Source organism: Lissotriton vulgaris, chromosome 8, assembly GCF_964263255.1.
Source record: "Lissotriton vulgaris chromosome 8, aLisVul1.2, whole genome shotgun sequence".
NCBI classification, from domain to species: domain Eukaryota; kingdom Metazoa; phylum Chordata; class Amphibia; order Caudata; family Salamandridae; genus Lissotriton; species Lissotriton vulgaris.
The window spans coordinates 1,207,545,767-1,207,565,408 of record NC_141696.1 but is presented as its reverse complement, the minus strand read 5'-3'; the positions used below and the strand labels follow the sequence as shown (position 1 = coordinate 1,207,565,408).

The 19,642-nt window shown below is 46.0% G+C and overlaps 2 protein-coding genes across 5 annotated transcripts in view; one reads left to right on the top strand and one right to left on the bottom strand.

Annotated features, from left to right (window-relative positions):
• Positions 1 to 906, top strand: part of EXOSC8 (exosome component 8) — a 289,111-nt gene extending 288,205 nt beyond the window's left edge. The window contains exon 11 of the mRNA XM_086935084.1: positions 694 to 906. Coding sequence (XP_086791210.1) covers positions 694 to 809 — 116 coding nt within the window. The 3' untranslated portion in view covers positions 810 to 906. The remainder of the gene's footprint in view (positions 1 to 693) is intronic.
• The window catches only part of SUPT20H (SPT20 homolog, SAGA complex component), a 447,817-nt gene continuing 429,006 nt past the window's right edge, over positions 832 to 19,642 (bottom strand). For 2 of the 4 annotated variants that reach the window (XM_086935082.1, XM_086935083.1), the window contains exons 24-25: positions 2,601 to 2,706; positions 1,271 to 1,365 (exon numbers count right to left, since the gene is read on the bottom strand). In XM_086935082.1, coding sequence (XP_086791208.1) covers positions 1,274 to 1,365; positions 2,601 to 2,706 — 198 coding nt within the window. In that variant the 3' untranslated portion in view covers positions 1,271 to 1,273. Of the gene's footprint in view, positions 1,366 to 2,070; positions 2,193 to 2,600; positions 2,707 to 19,642 lie in introns of all 4 variants that reach the window. The other 2 variants (XM_086935080.1, XM_086935081.1) reach the window with 2 other exon arrangements.

Genomic DNA, 19,642 nt, shown 5'->3' with positions numbered 1-19,642 from the left:
AAAGATTCATCTGCATTGGAACGGTGACTACTAAACTGACACAAAGCAGAGGCAAAATGAAACTTCCCCGTTAAATAGGAGACCTTCTGCTTCCGTCCAGCCAGGAAGCAAAAAAAAAAAAACCTAGTGTCTTTAGTTGCCAACAGGAATATCCGATTGGGGCTTGTACCGGTGTGGTTTTCTGATCCACACTCCTTCTCTTAGGTCTTTGTTGGTAGTACGCGGACCTTTATGAAACTCCTGAGAATATAGATAGCAGAACTAATGGCCATTTGATAAACTTCTCTAGCAACATGTCCCTGACTTTTCAACGAAAATGTGTCCAGCCTCCATTCTAAATTAAATGAGCAAGCATCAGAAAACCGAGGCATAGCGTATCTTACTGAAAACACCAGTAATCTCAAACTGGAATTATGTCATTTTGCCGGTGGTATTACCAAGCATTTACTGGGGATATTTGTTACTACAAAGCATACATTAATAGAAAAGGTATAAAAAAAATGCATACCAATATGCCTGTCCTAAACTTCAAATGATCGTAGCATCACTGAATTGCATCATTCAAGAATACCATGCATATTTACTGTATATTGTGGTAACATGTTGGATGGGATGACATGTACAATTACTTTGATCAAAGTGAATCATGGAGATGTATGCAAACGTGTGACCTTACTCTATATGTATTTTCAGGTGGCAGTCCTCTCACGGGCGAAAATCTTCAGGATTGTATTAGTCGAGCTATCACAAGGCACAAAGAAGTTAAGACGCTAATCGATAAAATAATGGAAAGTATTAAGGCAAAATAAAGAAGACACAAGATTATTTTCATTTTTTGTATTTTAAAACAGACTTATAAAAAATTTATCACGATACTTTTGTACTAAATAAAGAAAATGCCATTGCTGCGCTGAGTCTTTTTCACTTATGTCTGTTACACATCACAGATGCCTGGCATGGCAACAAAACTGCACTGTTAAAAAAAATATATGTATTATGTATAGTCATGTGCTTGTGATCACTCACTGTTCCCTATTGAGGTGATCATTGCCGACTTCCACTTTCGAAATGCTGGAAGTGCAGCCCGTGGTATCAGGCATGATTTTCCATATTCATGTCCTTCTTGTCATTTTAAGTTCTAAAAACACTGATTAAAAGAATCTTCTTCTGCCTTCCCCCTTAAAAATACTTTGCGAGTTTTTTTTTCCTTTCTCGATAGAAGAGAATATGAAAACATCAGGATTTAGAATCGTTCGATGTGGTTCGCTTCTTTTTACTTTTTGATTGGCTGTCGGAATGGTGATGTCGTTGCTGAGCTGTTTGTGCTGCTGCCATAGCCATTTGATGCTGCAAGAATTGCAACTGCTGTCATGGGGACGAAGAAGAACGCAATTACTTATTTAATCAACACATAACGACATGAATAAGTAAGAATATGGAATCTAAAGCACTGAAGGGAAGGGGGAATATCACATACTGAGACAATGGATACATTCAAGCAGCGACAGTGGCACAGGAGCCTGCTTAGGGGACTGTCTCAAATCACCAATGAAGAAGAACTTTATTGAAAAGTGCTCCTTTAATATCTGTTGCATTTGCTGAGGCAAATATGCAAATCCAGCTACCCCTTCACTATGGAAGCAGAGGTAGTCGCTCTGTCTCCATCAATGAGATTGAATCCACCAATCCAATGCCTTGTTGCAGCTTTTTCCCCACCACAGCAATTATCTGTCGAATGGCCTGATGTGCAGCTGCTTTCATTTTAGAATGCAGTCACGCCTGGCATAGCTCCTTTCATGTGCCACTATCACTACTTGAATGTTGTTAAAGGGCTTTAAAAAAGTGCTCCAACTTGATCGAGAATTTTAAAAACCTCTAGTCAATTAGTAGTTCAATGGCCAGAATGTATTTATCTCCGATAGAAAGACAATTAATAAAAACCAAAGGGGCAGCATTAATTTTTAGCACCAAGAGGTCTATGGGTCCAGAATAATATTCTTCAGAGTTCTCTGAGAAAGGTGTGGTGCCATAAAATCTAGTTTTGGATACTCAGAGAAGTTGCTGGATTACTTGTATCTGTTGCTGCTGCAAGACCTGTTGCTGCTGCTCTTGTAAGGCAGAGGAGAGCTGGAGTCTCTGCTGAGGAAGGCCTTGCCCGGGTCTGTTCACGGCAGAGCCGGGTTGAGACAACACTACGGAAAGGAGAAGGGGAGAGCAGGCAGGTCAGGAAAGGTAGACATGAGGAATAGAAAAGGGATCAGTGGAATCTATTAGAAACTATGTCAAATAGATGCACACACTAGGAACGTTTGTTAGTTGATACATGCAGTTAGATAATGGAAGTGCGGGAGACATGAAACACAGTACCTCATACTGGACTTTAGGGCATTGTTCAAGTTTTGTATCAAAGCTCTTGCGTAAATTTCAAGCAGTTTTTTATTTATCAGATTTAGCAAGGCACAGGACTGCGCATGCTTAAACAAATGATTGCATTTTTTTTGCATCTTACCAAGATTATCAAGTGTAAAAGTTATGCTGAAATCTCTGCACTCTGTTCCAGTATGAAACCTATTACATAGGTATGTTGGTCAGATACATACCAGCTGCTTGAGGTGGCATGAAGCTCCCTACACCAGCTAAATTAAGAACAGCACCTTGTTGAGCAGCTACAGCCTGTTCTTGGTTGATAAATGCTTGTTCCAAACCCTGCAAGAAGAGAAGCCATTGTTCATTAAATGAAGCCATCATATGCTGTAAATTAAAAAACTAACGGACAAGTTACTTACCTTTGTTTTATTTTAAATATATATTTTATTGGCATTTGTAAAAAATAACATTATCCCGTTCAATACAGTTTCATATCTACAGCAAGAGTATCATTAATTTTAAAACATTTCCTAACCGTTCCCTCACTGTCACATTTATATACCAGTTACTTACCTATGTTAACACCTTATCTGGTAGAGACACTATCTAGCCGCAGACTCCTTACCTTTAAACTTCCAGGCATCAGGCTGCATCCAGAAGATTTTTGATAGCAGTACCCCTGCGCGCCGGTAGATGGCATCGGTCAACTCCGCGTGACAGCCGCGCTGTCATTAGAACCGTATCTCCGGCGCGCTGACGTCAGTACTTTTCACAACTTTTCACGCCAGATTCGCAGAGCCATGAAGTGAGTAACCATGGGTGTTAAAAAGCAACTAGGGCCCTGAAGGGGAACAACCCGGACACTAAAAACAGTTAAGCAGTGCAGGGAGGATAGGTGGGCCGGTTAGGAATCTGCAGCTAAATCATGTCTCTACCAAATAAGACGTTACGGAAGGTAAGTAACTTGTCCATCGGATAGAGACCTCTAGCCACAGATTCCTTACCTTTAAACATATACCCAAGCAATTCCTTCCCTGGAGGAGGGACTGCAGAAAAGCTTTAAACTAGAATATCCTGCAAGACAGACCGGCCAAACAGGCCCTGAAAATCCAGGCAACAGTGTTTGGCGAACGTGTGCAGAGATTTCCCACATAGCCGCTTGGCATATATCAGCAATTGGGACACCACGCTGGGGCACCTTGGTAGCTGTCTTCGGCCTAGTATAATGGGCCCTAAGACCTTCAGGAGTTTGTTTCTTCGCTAAGGTATAAGATTTTGATACAGAGGATAACCCAGAGTGATATGGTCCTCTTTTGGACAACACACCCCTTCTTTGCTCCCACAAACCCTCTAAAGAGTTGGGTATCCACCCGTAACTCTTTTATGAAAAAATTTTGGCATCCCAACCAAACAGTGATACTTTGAATGCTTCCTCCCCCAATAAAAATACCAACCTCACATTAACCACATTCCCTCCTATCAATACTGAAGAGCTTTATACAATAATGACCCAAGTAAAATCTGGATCGCCGGATGACCTTATTCCTGTTAAAACCTTAACCTCCCTCCGCACCCTGTTAGCCCCCTACATTCAGGATGTAATCAATCAGTCTCTTAAAGAGGGAAAAGTACCAACTGAGTGGAAAAGTGCAGTGGTGAACCCCATCCGCAAGAATGCGGCTCTCCCGTGGACGGAGCTTTCCAACCTCCGTCCCATCTCCCTTCTGCCCTATTACAGCAAGATGGTCGAGAAGCATGTTAATGCACACCTGTCCAACTACATCGAGGCAGCGGGCGGCCTAGACCACTCGCAATCTGGTTTTAGGCCCAACCATAGCACCGAATCAGCCCTCCTGTCAGTGACAGATAACATCAGAATGTCACTTGACAGGGGGAGTTCAGTGATTCTGGTGCTATTGGATTTGTCCGCTGCCTTCGACACGGTGTCGCACAAAATTCTTCTCGACCGTCTGAAGGCAGTGGGAGTAAAGGGGACCGCCCTTGCATGGCTTGAAAGCTTTCTTGAAGACAGACAACAAGGTGTCAAACTAGGCTCCCATAAATCTGTCCGCAGGAAGCTTACCAAGGGTGTGCCACAGGGCTCATGTCTGAGCCCCACGTTATTCAACGTATATGTGGCCCCTTTGGCAGAGATTACAAGATCTTACGGGTTCTCCCCAATTTCTTACGCTGACGACACTCGACTGTTTCCCTTCCAAACCATTACACCTGCAGTCATGAAATCCTTTCAAAACGGCATGAGAGCGGTGGCAGGTTGGATGGCCCAGAACTTCCTCCAATGCAATGTGACCAAAACAGAGGTCATGTTGTTTGGAGGGGTCACCATGCTCTGGTCACCAGATTGGTGGCCTCTTGAGCTAGGACCTGTCCCAGCGCCCAAACAGACTATTAAAAATCTGGGGGTGCGCCTAGACCAAACCCTGATTGTGAAAGATCACGTCAGTCAGATTACGGGAACGTGTTTCCGTACAATTGGTCTTCTACGGCGTATCTTCCCTTTCCTACCTAACATCTATAGGAAAACGCTGGTACAGGCACTAGTCCTTGGACGGGTAGACTATTGTAATAGTCTACTCATTTCCGCCAATCATGAACAACTTCGTAGACTGCAGGTGGTGCAGAATACTGCGGCAAGACTCATCCTGAATGCCCCTCCCCGCACCCCCTCCCGTCCTCTCCTTTCCCACCTTCATTGGCTCCCAGTGCAACAGCGAATAAATTTCAAGCTCTGCTGTATTATGCATAAGTGCATCTATGGGTCTGGTCCCAAATATCTAAAAGAGATCTTTTTTCCCTACTCTCCTGGACGTGCTCTGCGTTCCAGCAACACTATGTTGCTGCATGTACCTAAAGTTACCAGAGCGAGACAGGGTGGCCGAGCACCCTCCCTTAAAGGCCCTTTGTTGTGGAACTCCCTTCCACCTCAGCTGAGACAAATCCCCAATCTCTTTTCATTTAGGAAGAAACTAAAAACTCACCTGTTCGTACAAGATTAACTCGGCCTTTTCTCTATCACCCCCTCAATATAGTTTGTCCAACTCACACAGAAGCTACGCGCGGAGATACCCCTTCGGGGCTGATTCAGGCGCGATACAAGAATATAAATAAATAAATAAATAAAATAAATGCAATCAAGGTAGAATGATAATGCACTTCTTGGGTCCAGATGGTGGAGATGCTCCTCTTCCTTGGAAGGATGCAGAGGTGCATAGAACGTGGGCAGAGTAACAGACTGTCCCATATGGAAGGGTGTTCCCACCTTAGGCAGAAAAGATGCCCTAGTCCGGAGTACCACTTTGCCCGGAAAGATGGTCAGGTAAGGAGGCTGAGATGACAGTGCCAGCAATTCACTTACCCTCCTGGCAGATGTTATTGCCACCAAAAAGGCTGTTTTGATAGTGAGCAGCCGTAGAGGGCAGTTGGGCAGCGGCTCAAACGGTGCGCACATCTAAAAGGTAAGAACCAAGTTATGGACCCAATGTGGCATAACAAAAGGGGGAGGGAGAAACAAATGGGTTAACCCCTTCAAAAACATCAGCACAAGAGAGATTTAAAAAGTGAAGGCTGATCTGGCAGTCGAAGAAAGGCAAATAGGGCCGAAAGGTAGCCCTACAGAGTGCTCAGAGCAGAGCCCTACTGGGCCAAAGCAAGAATAAACAGGAGAACATCTGACAGCGAGGCAGAAAAGGGGGGTCAATAGACCTTTCTGTACAATATTTACAAAATTTGTTCCATCGGTAGGCATATACAGACTTTGTGGAGGGACACCTGGCTGCCAGGATAACTTTGCAGATTTCGGCAAGAAGGTCAAAAGCTGTCAACTTTCACTGCTCAATCTCCACGCAAGGATAGTGGACAGGTTGGGGTGGAAAACCCTCCCCTGCTGCTGCGACAGAAGATCCTCCCGAAGGGGCAGCCTGATCGAAGGATTGATGCTCATTGCTAGAATCTTGGGATATCAGACTCTCTATGTCCAGTCCAGAGCCCCAAGAACGACTTGTGTTCGGTCGCTCCTGATCTTCTTGAGGACTCTGGGTGGTAAGGGCGGAAAGGTGTATAGGAGGCCTGTGCTGAAAAGAGTCACCCAACAGGAGCTGCCTTGGAAACTCCAACACACAAACTGCTGACATTGTGCATTCTTTTCAGAGGCGAACAGATCTAAACAAGGCTCTGCCCACCGCTGAAAGAGTCCTTGCATCTCTTCCAGATGCAGACACCACCTTTGACCCGCAAGGCAGCGTCGACTGAGTTCATACACACTGGGGTTCAGAGAACTGGCCAGATTTTGAACCACCAGGGTAATGCCCTATTGTTCCAGCCAGGTCCAGAGACACAGGGCCTCTTGACGGAGGATCCACGACCCCACACTGCTATGTTTGTTGCTGTACCACATGGCAGTAGTGTTGTCAGTGAACACCTGAACTAGCCTTCCCTTGATGGATGGTATAAAGGCTTTCAGTGCCAATCGGATTTCTTCAACCTCCAACGGGTTGATGTGGAGTCCTCTGATCTCCCCCTCCCCCAGATGGCTGCCCCATCCCAGAAGAGACACATCCATCACTACTTTGAGATCTGGGTGGGGACGGGAGAGGGTTAGCCTCTGGCCCAATCAGGGTTTGTTAGCCACCACTGCAGGTCTTTCACGGTGCCCTCCAACATCTGACCCAGGTCAGCGATATTTTCCCCGATGCTGTGCCCATTGGAACTTCAGGTCCCACAAGTGGCATGGTCCACTAGCAGGATGCATGAGGCCCAACAGTCTCAGAGTCCTTCTCACAGAAATCCAGGATAGAGGCTGAAACATCTGTATCATAGCCTGAAAATCCTGGACTTGGCGCTTGGTAAGATGAGCCCAAAACTGCAGTGAGTCCAGAATTGCTCCGATGAAAGAGTCAGGTGCGATTTTGGCACATAGATACTGAACCCCCGTGAGTGCAGGTTTGCCATAGTGTGGAGGTAGGAGACCACTGCTTGAGACAAGCCTGCCTTCAGCAACCAGTCGTTGAGACAGAGAAAGACTGGAACCCCTGATATTCGCATACGGGCTGTGACCACCGCCATCACTTTTGTGGAGGCCAAAGGAGAGCATAGCAAACAAAGTGCTCGTGGCCCAACGCAAACCGCAGGTATCGACTCTAGGCAGGCAGGATGGGGATATGGAAATAGGCGTCCTGCAAGTCCAATGCTCCCATCCAGTCTCCTGAGTTCAGGGCAGACCGGACTTGATCAAGACTGAGCATCTTGAACTTCTCCTTCTTAAGTAAGTAGTTGACGGCTTATAGTCGAGGATAGGACGAAGGCCTCCGTCCTTCTTTGGAACCAGAAAATAGCAGGAAAAAACCTCAGCATGTTTCTGGCCCAGGAACCCTCTTTATAGCTCTCTTGGCCAAGAGAGTCTTGACTTCTTCGCGGAGTAGAGCAAGGTGATCCTCCATCAGTCAATCGTAAGCTGGAGGCATGGATGGAGGGGTAGTGTTGAAGGGGAGGGAGTAGCCTCTTCGGACTATTTGCAACACCCACCTGTCCAAGGTGATGTCCTATCAGTGGTGGAGGTGATGGTGTATCCTACCATCATCCGGACGTGTATGATCCAAGGGGATTGGACTAGAAAGGTTTTGTATTGGAGGAGGGGGATCATGGCTTGGCTTGAACTCTGGCTGCCCGAACCTTGGGGTCCGGGTGAACTGTATCCACAGCACGCAGAGGTTGCTCAACTTGAGGGGCTCTGACTGGAGCAGGGTTGGCAGCCCCATGAAAGGAGCAAGCAGCATTAAGAGGCCAGGATATTGTGGTGAGGCCTAAGGACTTGGCCCTAGTCTGCGAATCCTTAAAATGTTCAATCGCTATATCTGCTTGGTCTCCAAAGAGACTTGAGCCATCAAAGGTCGTGCCCATAAGATTTGCGTGGACATCCCCTGAAAATCGTCCTCAACCAGGCTTGGCACCGGACACCCACTGTCGAGGAATCCACTCTGCCTAGTGAGTCTGTCCTGTCCAAGCCACAGCGAATGGCAAACTTAGCTGCATCTCTCCCATCTGAAAAAGCTTGGTAGGGCAGAATCCAGTCCTCCTCCAAAACTCTGGGCAGCACCTTCTGCAACCATTTCCCATATCGAGTGGAAATAACTGCCCACAAGGCATGCAGTGTTCACCAACGACAATTCTAGACTGGCAGAAAAGAACATTTTCTTCCCGAAGCATTCTAGTCTTTGTAGACTCAATGTAAAGAACCCTACTAAATGTACATAATATTGTACAGTAAAGGACCTAAAAGGCTAAAATGCAAAAATGTACAGACCGTAAACTTTTGATCACTATGATTACAAAGAACATTCTAACTTTCCAGTGGGTGCGGAAGGGAACGCGCCACGGGATGTGGAAACTTGGATGACCTAGCTTGGTGGGGTGGGCAGTGAGGAAAGCTGGGTCGCCTGGTGTAGGGCGATTGTGGCAGGCAATTATTCTGCTAACAGAAGCCCAAGTGCTGGGCTTGGACCAGATGCCCAGAAAAATGTCCGTTAAGGGCTCGTTGAAAAGGCAGCAAGGGTTATAAGTGGAGAGGTTAATGTTGACTGCCACCGTAAGAAGCTGCAGGTCCAAGCCCTACGCACCACCATTGCAAATGACTCCTCCTCCTCCGTAGCCTGGTTAAGGGGAGACCGCATGCCAGAATATGGGGAGGTGTCCAGGCCACTAGCAGCACCCAGTTTCTCATACCAGTCCATATCTTGAGTTTGTGGGATTTTCAAGGGATTCTGCTCCCCCTCTCAATCCTGCTCCTCCATTCCTAACCCTTCAAAATAGGGCAGGTTGAATGGCATGGAGCCGTATGGCTCAGTCGGCACCGATCGCAGCATCAGTGGATGCCCGATTGGCTCCGTGTCACCCACAATGATTGGAGAGGTGCTACTGCTGATGCCAAGAACAGTGATGCCGGACGCTACGCTAAGGTACGACTGGCACAGGTAGGGGGGGCCGTGGGACCGGACCTGAAGGATCTAAAACCACGGGGACTCCATCTGAGCCTGCAGGGCCTGAAGGCGCACCTGCAGAGTCAGGCCACCCAAATACAGTGCACTTGGCATCATAAAATTAATTCAGTTGGGTGGGTGTCGCTCTGGGAAAGGGAGGGAAACGCAGAGCTGACCCAGGCACCCGCTCCGTGGAGCGGGGCCTCAAACACAGAGGTTCCTCTGTCTTGTGAAACGGACAAGCGAAGTTGAAGCACGCTTCGACTTTTTGTGGTGCCTCCTACCTGACAGCGACAACTTCAAGGAAGAAGATTTCGACCCTCTGGAGCGGTGTTTGGACCTTACTCTCGACCAGGAACGAGATTGACAAGCCAACCTCCCAGGTGCGGGACACTGGGCCACGATCAGCTTTAGGGACCACTCTTTCAAAGCCTTTGGCGCCATAGTCCACTTTGTGTCAGGGTCGTGCTCCAGGCACCAAAGACATACAAGATGGGGGTCAGTGACTGACATGGCAAGGTGACAGGCGTAGCACAGCTTGAACCGAGAGGTCTTCTTGCTAGACAACCCTAACATACCTTAAGGAATCATCAAAAAGTTGAAAAAAAGTACTTCAAAAAATGACAGGGGGTAGCTCTTTGACAGTTCTGCGCTGGCTGGCGCAGAAAGAAAAGAACTGATGTCGACGCATGCGGAGTGGCGGTTATATTTATGAGACAGACGTCACAATGAGGTCATGCAGAGTCTACCGACGCCATCTATCGTCGCGCACGGGTACTGCTATAAAAAATCTTCCGGAACCAGCCTTACGCCTGGAATTCAAAGGTAAGGAATCTGTGGCTAGATGACTATCAGATATTTGGATTCTAGCAAACCTACATAGTGCTTTTAACGTAATGGCTTCTGGAACCTGAACTATTTCTAATATTCTTTGTCGGACACGAAAAGGGCTATATGGCATATCAAAGGAATTGGCTCCTGCCTCTTTTAAGGCCCTTCATTTCACTGTACTTTATAGGGTCCCCATTGTTAAAGTATGCTGTGGATTAGCAGAGATTACATCAAATTCTCTTTGGTATGCAGACCAAATTTTACTTAGACTATAATGTACAATATATGCCAACAGAAATCTTCCTGTTAGTCTCACTCTCTCTAGCCCTGGAATACTGTGCACCAATACTCAAGTCCAAATTTACTAATGTTTCATGCAAGAGGAGAGAGATGAACTGCACAGTATTTACAAAGATATGGTTCTGTTCAGCACTCTCCGTGTCAACACTTTTGTGGCTGCCTAGCACCAACACAAACATCCTTGCGTCATTTTACCAGAGTGCCTATGTTTTTGGGCAGGAAGAGATACATTCCTGTGGAAAATCATTCCTTTGAGGCGCATTCCTCTTTGAGTCTGTGCTACGGAATGCAGCACACATGCTTAGAGGAAGTAACAAGGAGAACTAAAGGTATCTCTCCTCATTACAAGGTATGGTAGGTGAAAAATGTTTGCACAATCTTAAGTTTACTGACTTAATTAAATCTGGATATGCATCAAAATAAATGGGTGGATGCAGGGAAACGCCCATGCTCCACCCACGTAACGCCATCCTGATGCAGTGTAATGCAAGGTGCAGCGTTACATTTCTTTGCAGGTGAGAAGTGACGCGAGGCAACACATCGGTTTATGTAAATGTCACCTAAGCACTTGTGTTGCCTTTCGAACTCTTATGTGAAGCAAGAACAATACAAGTGCATACTAAATCTGGGCCGTAATGTTTGCTGTCCTCTCAGAAAGTGTTTTTTTCTTATTTTTCTGTAAAGGAAAACAACGAAGCATGTTTTGTGCTGATGGATATACTGCCCTTTTTTATGATTGCATGTTACTTAGATTTTGGCCAAACTTGTTTGACTAATTACCATGGGTTACTTACTAACAAGCAGCAGATGATCAGAAGCATGAAAGCAGAAATATCTGTATAATAAAGTTCACAGTTCAAGCTCTATCGCGTAAAACCTCAACATGTTAGTTTTGTAGAATCAGTATGCAGTGAGAGGACAAAGGCAAATAAATGTGAAAACTATTTTGTATCTGTGTGATGTCCAGAGTAATAACGACAAGAGTGGGTACGGTTGTGGGGGGTTGTTTTGGTAAACCTAACCAGCCTCTACTCTTATGGCACACAAGACAGATACAGAAATAACCCAATAATATTATGCGTCAAATGAAAATAGGATGACTTGTGTGAGTTTCCCCGATTCAAGCAGAACAAGGAGGTTACGTTAATACACACTGATTCTGCAGACTGTTGGGCACAAGGTACTCCGCATGTTTTGAGAAACTGTGTTGAGATTACTTTTGGCGTGTATAAGTATCCCTCTGAATTTATTGCCCAGTTAGCATGACTATTGTGCAACTTTTTGAGGGTCTTCATGCTTAAAGTAAATTAAGATATCAGAGTCTGACTTTGACGTTAAGGAGACACAAAGTACACCCCTTTTTTAAGTCGAGCCTGAGACAGCGCAAATACGCTCCTTGCGAGAGATATTGTTTACAGTAAAGGAATTGGAGTCCACCATTTAAAACCTTTCCATGGCTTTATAGTGACTCTTTGCTGCTTCTTAATTGGCCAGCGGGGCCATACGTCACTTCATTTGATTTGTGTGAAAGCACGAACCAAGCACAGATTAATTCATCCTAGTTAGTGCCCTTTAGCTACATATATTCAAGGTGCGATCCGGGAACTATTACTTCTTCTCCTACTAACCCACCCATCCTACCTCATATTCCTTTCCTCAGGCACTCACTCCTACTCCATGTTACTGCCCCCATCACCATCGTTGCTTGCCCGAAAAAAAACCCTAAGACGCAGCACTACCGATGTCTGCAACATACCGCTTTTTATTACTTTATTTCGTATGCTATCACACGGTTCAAACACGTAAATGGCTACTACCACCAAACACAGTTTTCAAAGCTCATATAAACTCCAGTTATTAATAACTTTTTAGGCACCAATAGTAGTCTAAGTGGAGAAAAAAAAGTAAGGGAACTGAGGGCGGAGAATCGGAGGGCATTAATAAACCGAGGATTGGATAAATTGGCGGAGTCAGAGGTGTGGCCAAAATAAGCAAACATCCTAATTTTTAGTATTCCTTTGGCATTTTACTGACCAGTCACAGCTTATTATGTTATTTAATTCAACCAATGGATATACCTGATTATTTAAGGCTTAATATGAGTTATTGACATTAAAATACATTCACCGAGTGGGATATATTTCCAATCACAGAATGTCCCAAATACGATTAAAAGTGGAAGCACAAGCCATCTGTTTCTGAGCCATGGTGTCTGTCATCAGCACTTCTCCCTTTTTCCACAAGAGCAGTTCAAACGTGAAAGGTAAAATATCCTAGTTTGCAAATGTTTTCTATATAATTATGGCTCTGCCGTATTTGCATAAAGAACAAACATATTTGCCACATAATAAATCATCTGCTGCATAATTAGATAATTTTAACTAATACATTGTAGCTCAAATGGATCAAAATGTACTACTAATGTGACTTGTGTTGCTGCAAAGTGGACGGCCCTTTGCAAAGGTTGACCGATAACCTTTCTCTCTGCTGCATTTGTATGTTACAATGGTACCAATAAGGCAGAGACCTGTCCAACTAATCAGAAAATATACTGCATTACGCTGCAGCCTTCTTTTTTGCTGCATAATTTAGTCAACACTGCAAACATAATTTTGTCCTCCTTTGCTACATAATTCCAGTGGCCCCAAAGCAGGCAGCACATGTTAAAAGTGCGTGTGCATGAAGCAAAGAGACTGTGAAGTTTGATAACTTAGTGTGGTGTGCGTTCAAATCCTGCATTACCGATCCCTAGTGATTTGCAGCTACTACTGCTGAAACAAGGCCAACGGAGGTACCAATAGGTGAGGCAGACTGGCCTCAAGGGCAGGGACAGCTTTAGCGCTGGTGGCGCACTATGCAACAATGTTTGTTGGTGCCACCCAATAACCACCTCTGCCACGGATTCCCTCACTACCACCCTTTAACAGTGCGCCTCAAGTCTCCATAATCACACACTCTCTCAGATGCATTTAATTTGATTTACAGCGCCACTCATACCAGTGTAGGGTGGCAGACCACGTTACATCGCACACTTTACACAGACAATCTATCATACGTGTGTAAACCGCTGTTTAGGATTTATTACATAAGACAAAGGACTACAAGGAGTAGGAGTCACATGCCAACCATACTAGTAGGCAGTATAGTTTAACAGTGATTGGTCTGGAGAAGCACAAAGTCAGAATTTAAAATGTAATTCCATGGTTGGGGTGTTCTCTTTAGAGTTGATTTCTAGCCAAATGATCACTTTTTGCAACATAAGGATAATCAAAGAAGGGGGCATAACACTAATTTATATCTTTCAGTTTGCATGCAGCTCTTAAGCTGACAGTTAAGAGCTCACTCTTCCATGTTAGGAAACTACAAGTAACAAAAAGATCTCTCTGGCAAAAGCAGCAACCCACTGACCTATTTACATTATGTGCACTTTGTTACATATTCTTTGCAGCAGGTACAGTAACTCTCTGCGCTACCATTCCAGGAGTCAAAACTTCCACTAGACAAAACCCTAATCTCTCCCTAGGAAGAATATTAATCACCGGAGTTATCATGACATTTTTATTGTTGCTGAAAATTGCTGGAGGCCAGCAAGTGCTTTTAAATCCATAATATACTTGCAAACAACTCCTCCACCCGAAGTCTGTGCCCGGTGTGGTCACACCGTTTGCACCACCCTAGACCCGGCCCTTCAAGGGTCCTGTGACCTCAGTGACAGTCACTGTTGTTCTAGGGTGTGCTGCTTCATAGGTCGGCCAGCAAGACTGGAGGTGAACTTCAGTATGGATTGTGGGGATAAGCCTTCAAGGTTAACCCACACTTGCCACTGCTACGGTTTATCTGCTGGTTCTACAACACCAGGACTTCTAAGGTCTAGTGGAGCCTTCTTAGGTCTAGCATGGGAATGTGCTCCCTCAGGAGAGTGGTCTGGGGGACCGGTCAAGAATGCTGAACTGGGTTACCCAGTTCCAAGTTCGGCAGCTCTGACCATAGTGAAACATCCTCTCCTCCACTGTACAGCATACTGCCCCACTGAGAGAAACTCGCTTGCCTTAAACTACAACCCAATTGTTCCCCGCTATTAACAACTGGATGCAACTCAATTCAAATTATGCACTAGACAAGAGTAATATGTTGCCTAAAAAAGTTGTAACATCATCCAGGAAAAAACAAACCTTCACAGAAAATGCAACATTAAGTAAAGGATGTGAAATGTAAGAAAGAACAACATGGTTACCTTAACGCTTTTAAACTCACTATTCAGAAATCAGGGAGTGCTTTTGCCGGAAAAGTTAAGGACATGACTACAGGGACCGGAACGGACCCGTTTCAATGTCCATTGCTTTTATACTTACAAAACATGACCAGTATGGTTTAAAAAGAACACATTCCTGAATACAGAGCTGCGGTACACATTTTGTTTTCCAATTCACGTATCAATCAGGCAGTACCTTACCTCCAGGATTGGGGCATTTACCCACCTGAGGAAAACCATGTTGTTCAAAGAAAGACAAGAAAACAAAAGTAGAGCTTCACTGACAAACTCTGTAAAGTGGCGCTAATGTTTGGGTGTAAATAAAACCAATTTGGCTACTTTGCAAGCCCTCTCTCTTGCTTTATTTAGTTATGTATCCTATTTTTAACCTTTTATTTCTCTCCGTCCCAAGGCTGCACTTTGGAATCGAAAAATGTCAGAAAAAGACATTTCCAGCAAAAGTGGTTTTTTTTTGATTGATTTCACAGTGGAACAAATAAACGAAAGGAGAAAAGAGAATAAGAATCTTGTTCTTGAAGTCACAGTTTTCAGTAAGTGAGGAGGAGATAGAAGGAGAGGGGATAAGAGGAAGAAAGAGAGAGTGGGGTTGGAGGGGGCCAGCTGCCAGCAGCAGAACATAAGTGCACACTGTCCTTGTCTTCACTGGTAAGATGTAAAAGTTATTTTTCTTCTCTGCCTACCCGCCCGGCCACGGATGCCAAGCCTTATCTGTAGGCCTTGGCTATTTCTGCTGCTCTGGGATGAGTGTTTAAAATAAAAAAAAAGTAGGGGAACAGAATTAGCGGCAAGCCGTGCCCTGCCGATCCCGCCCACTTCAACCATTGGGCATGTAGAGATTAAGTGATTCGGCCAGAATCATGAACCCATGCAGAGGCTCGAACCAGGTTGCCCAGTTCCAAAGTCGGCAGCTCTGGTAGTAACGCCACACCCTCGCCCTACATCACTTCAGCTTCCCTCTCAAACTCTCTACAAGAGCTTTCTTTCTTTAGGATGCGTTATCAGTCATGACTTGTGATGCGATCATTGTTCTTTTTTTCTTTCCTGAAACCTCTTCAAGTGGGGTCCACTGGTGCTGTGAATCGAACGAAAAATAAGCATAAACGAACACTCAACACCCCTTTGTTGTGCCATTTTTGGCCCAGATGACCAGGCCTTTTTAGGTTTCGCGTGTAGCGAACACTTGTGATGGAGATTTCAGAAGGGGGCCTTAAACCCCACCCCTTATTTCCAATGGCTGGCGTCACCACTTATGGTAAAAGTGTGGCCTGCCATTGGAAATCAGCTTTCTGGGTTGCCTCCCTTTCGCTTTTTGTTCCGGCCTACCCGGACTGGCTCGCCTGCTTTCCTTCTGTCGTGAAGCAGTTTCTTATCGCAAGGAGGCATGTTATATAAACAAGCTGTGCGATCCAGTCCAGATGGGCCGTATCAAAAGGAGACCGGGCGCTGCGTGTTTATTTTTGCATTGTACATTGCGCTTTCACTTTAAAGCGCGATGAAAAAATAAACAGTGGGAATGGCGAGCGCTTGGTTTTCTTGTTTGCTTCCTTGCAGGACCTGTTGCTCGCACCTTTGAGAGGAAGTATGCACACTGCCGCCGCTGGCACATCTGCCCGCACTCCTACACCTTGGTCCAGCGCTCTCTACCCGGGACTTCCTCTTCCTGTCCTGACTGGCACCATCCGGAGCACTGGTCTCCCCTCTGACTGAGAACTCGTCAAATCCAGCACCGAAGTAGCAGATCAGTCCCGGCTGCGACTTACTGTTCACCGCCATGTCCAAGAAGCAGAGAGGTGAGGGTCTGCTGCTTGTGTGAAATAGAGTATGCAATGCTGTTCTTTGGCGTGCTCAATCTATTCTCGGCTCGACACGGAGATTTTCACTTCATAACTTCAGAAATGTTCTAACTCAGCAGCTATTTTCTGTCCATCGTCCCACCCCCTGTTACATGTCTGTTTTTGGTCGACATCTTGACCTCCCACTAAGCTCTACTGAAATGGGCACTGTGGGGCTCCCAGAGGATTTGTTGCTAGCATCCACCAAGTTGTTTTCATGGGCCCAGACCTACATCTCTCCTGTGTCTTACACTCTTGAAGGGTGTGGGGGTCCTGTCCGACAGAAGGGTGTTTTGAGGATCCACCCACTGGCCCTTCTGTGTGTGCCCAGTTGACATGGGCAGGTTTGCTCAGTGGTTCAGGTGAGCTATGGACATGCGGACACAGGGTACACATAACCTTACACAGATTCTTCCTATCTTTAAATATGTTGTGCAGGAAGTTGCTCCAATGCAAGTTCAGTGGAAATGATTTCTTGCTTGTGCCAGTACTCCCTTTTTTGTTTCTCAAAAAGCAGTATGTTTCAGCCCTCAGATCCTGACATGCCATAATTGTAGGTCTTAAATGCTGTGCAAACAGGCTTCGGCTATACTTCTGCTCTGTGTGACGCAGCTTGCTGATGCTCCACCAGTAGAAAGTTTTGAACAAGGCTCAGTCTAAAGTCCACTTGAATTCCTCAGCTGCTTTCAGTGACTTATTAACCTGCAGTTTTGCAGCGTGAATCTTTCTGGATTTACTATGCTGTGCATTATTCCGCAGTCTGGTGGTTGGGTCCGGAATCGTAGTCTTGTTTGTTTTTTTTGTTGTTTTTTTTCATAGCCAAGATGGGCATCGATGTCCCACCTTTTGGTGTATTTACGGTGACGTCGGCACACTTCCTGCGTAAGCTCCCACTCTAGGGTGCCATCTTCAATTCTTTTTTCCGCGGTTGGGTCTGGAGCGTTCCTGAAAGGGCTCCAGACATTTTTGGAGAAAGAAGAAAAATACACATTTTGGATGAAAAGATATTGGAAAGACTACAGGAGACATCATCGAAGAGGACGACGAAGGAGAAGAAGAAATTCAAGAACTTAGACGTCCATGTGGCCCCCTGAACGCAAGAGATGGACAACACTCCTTTCAAATTCCACCGTAACTGCCACCACAAGTACGCGCAGAAGGACCAGCACCCGGTTTGCAACCTTTGCCTACCGGTCGACCACGAGAGCAAGGACTGCAACGCCTGCTCTGCCTTCACGCAAAAGACTCTTAGAGTTCGAGCGAGGCAGAGGATAGCCAACTCCAGCATACAGGGCAAGGGCCAGCCACCTTCCCTTTGAGACCTTGGGGCTCTCATCAGACGAAGAGGACAACGTTGCCGGTGAAGACTATGGCTACACGGTCGTAGAGACCGATATCACGAAGACTCCTAAGAAGGTAGGAGACTCTAGGGCCCCTAAAACCCAGAGAGATCCTGACTCTCGAAAAACGAGGGCAAATCCTCGAAAGCGCCGACGCCGAAAGCTTCGGCATCCGCGGCTACACCCAGGCCCAGCGGATCCTCTGAGAAGGACTCCCCGGCGCCGAGAGCTGGAGAACAGCAAAAGACGTAGAAAAACGTCCCCGAAAAGGAACTTTCGACGCAGAGGGAAAAAGACCCAAAGAGCACTTTGCGCCGACAAAGGACCCGAAAGCCAGCTCTGCACCAAAACCTTCGACACCGAATGTCGGCTCGGCGCCGACCTATATGCCGAAAAGACCGGCCGAACCATTCGACACAGACCACGCTGCCGAAATGGAAAAAAAGAAGAGACGGCTCGAGGCCGAGATGGAGAACATCCTGCAGCGGAAGAAAGAATTTGACGCCAGGATGAAAGACTTCATGATCCTGACAAAACCCAAGCCACTGGTTGTCGAGATAACGGAGGAGGAGGAGGACTACGACGTCAGGGGAGCGCCAAGGGTTTCGACGAACCAGAAGAAGAAGAGGCCTCCTACTACGAATATGAAGGGGACGACGACCGCAGGATGCTCCTCGGGTCTGCATCCTCGGAGACTCAAGATATAGATTGGCAAAATGTCGACACCGAGAGCCCGGAGGAGAGCGTCGACACGTATCCTTCGAGGCCTTCGCCGCCTGATGACATTGGGGTTTACAACACAGTCATCAGGAATGCAGCTGCAGTGTTCAAAGTAAAACTCGACGAAGAGAAGCAGAAGGCTGATTTCCTTCTAGAGACACTGCTCCCCACACAAACCAGGAGCCAGTACCCGCCCATGCTAGAAAGCGTCATGGCACATGGGAGAGAGGCTTTCAAGGAGCCTGCAACCTGCAAAGCAGTCACACCCAGGACGAAGAAAAAGTATAAGCACTCCTCCAAGGACCCACCCTACGACGTCGGACGCCTCTCTTCCCTCGACGTCGATCTCTACGATCCTTCTACGTCGAACCTTGCGCCCCCGACGTCGTCCTTACTGCAATCGACACCAGATGTCTCGACGTCGAAAATGATTTCAACGGCGACTGTCGAGACACTGAACCTTGCCTCACCGGCGAAGTCCTCGACGTCGATGGAGCCCTCTTCGACGCCAACAATGCTGACGGCGATCTGGATCTCGATGTCGAGCGCACCTTTTTTGACGGCGACGCTCCCTGGAGTCGATGTTTTTTAGTTCTACCTTCTGGAGAAGCTGTTCTTCGACGTTTGGGTTGAGAAGATGGCTTAGCAGATGATAACAAGCTCTTGGAACACTTCTCACCACGGTTTTCTCTCTCCAGAAGGCCCAGCAACCTAATTTTCTCCCTTTCTCTTAAAGTCCTACTAGAAAGGTTGAGGCAGTGATAACACTCTTCCAGCTTATGAGAAGCTGGAAGACAAACCACACATACAGAGTGTGGATCAGTTTTTGACATCTTCCCACAGGAAGGACATTTGTAAAATAAAGGTGGCATTCTGACTAAGCAGCACCAACACTTTAGTCAGAAAAAGATATTAAGCCACAACCAAAGTAATATATTGTCAAAAAAGACAAGAAAAAACCAACTTCTGACAGAAAAACTGCAAATT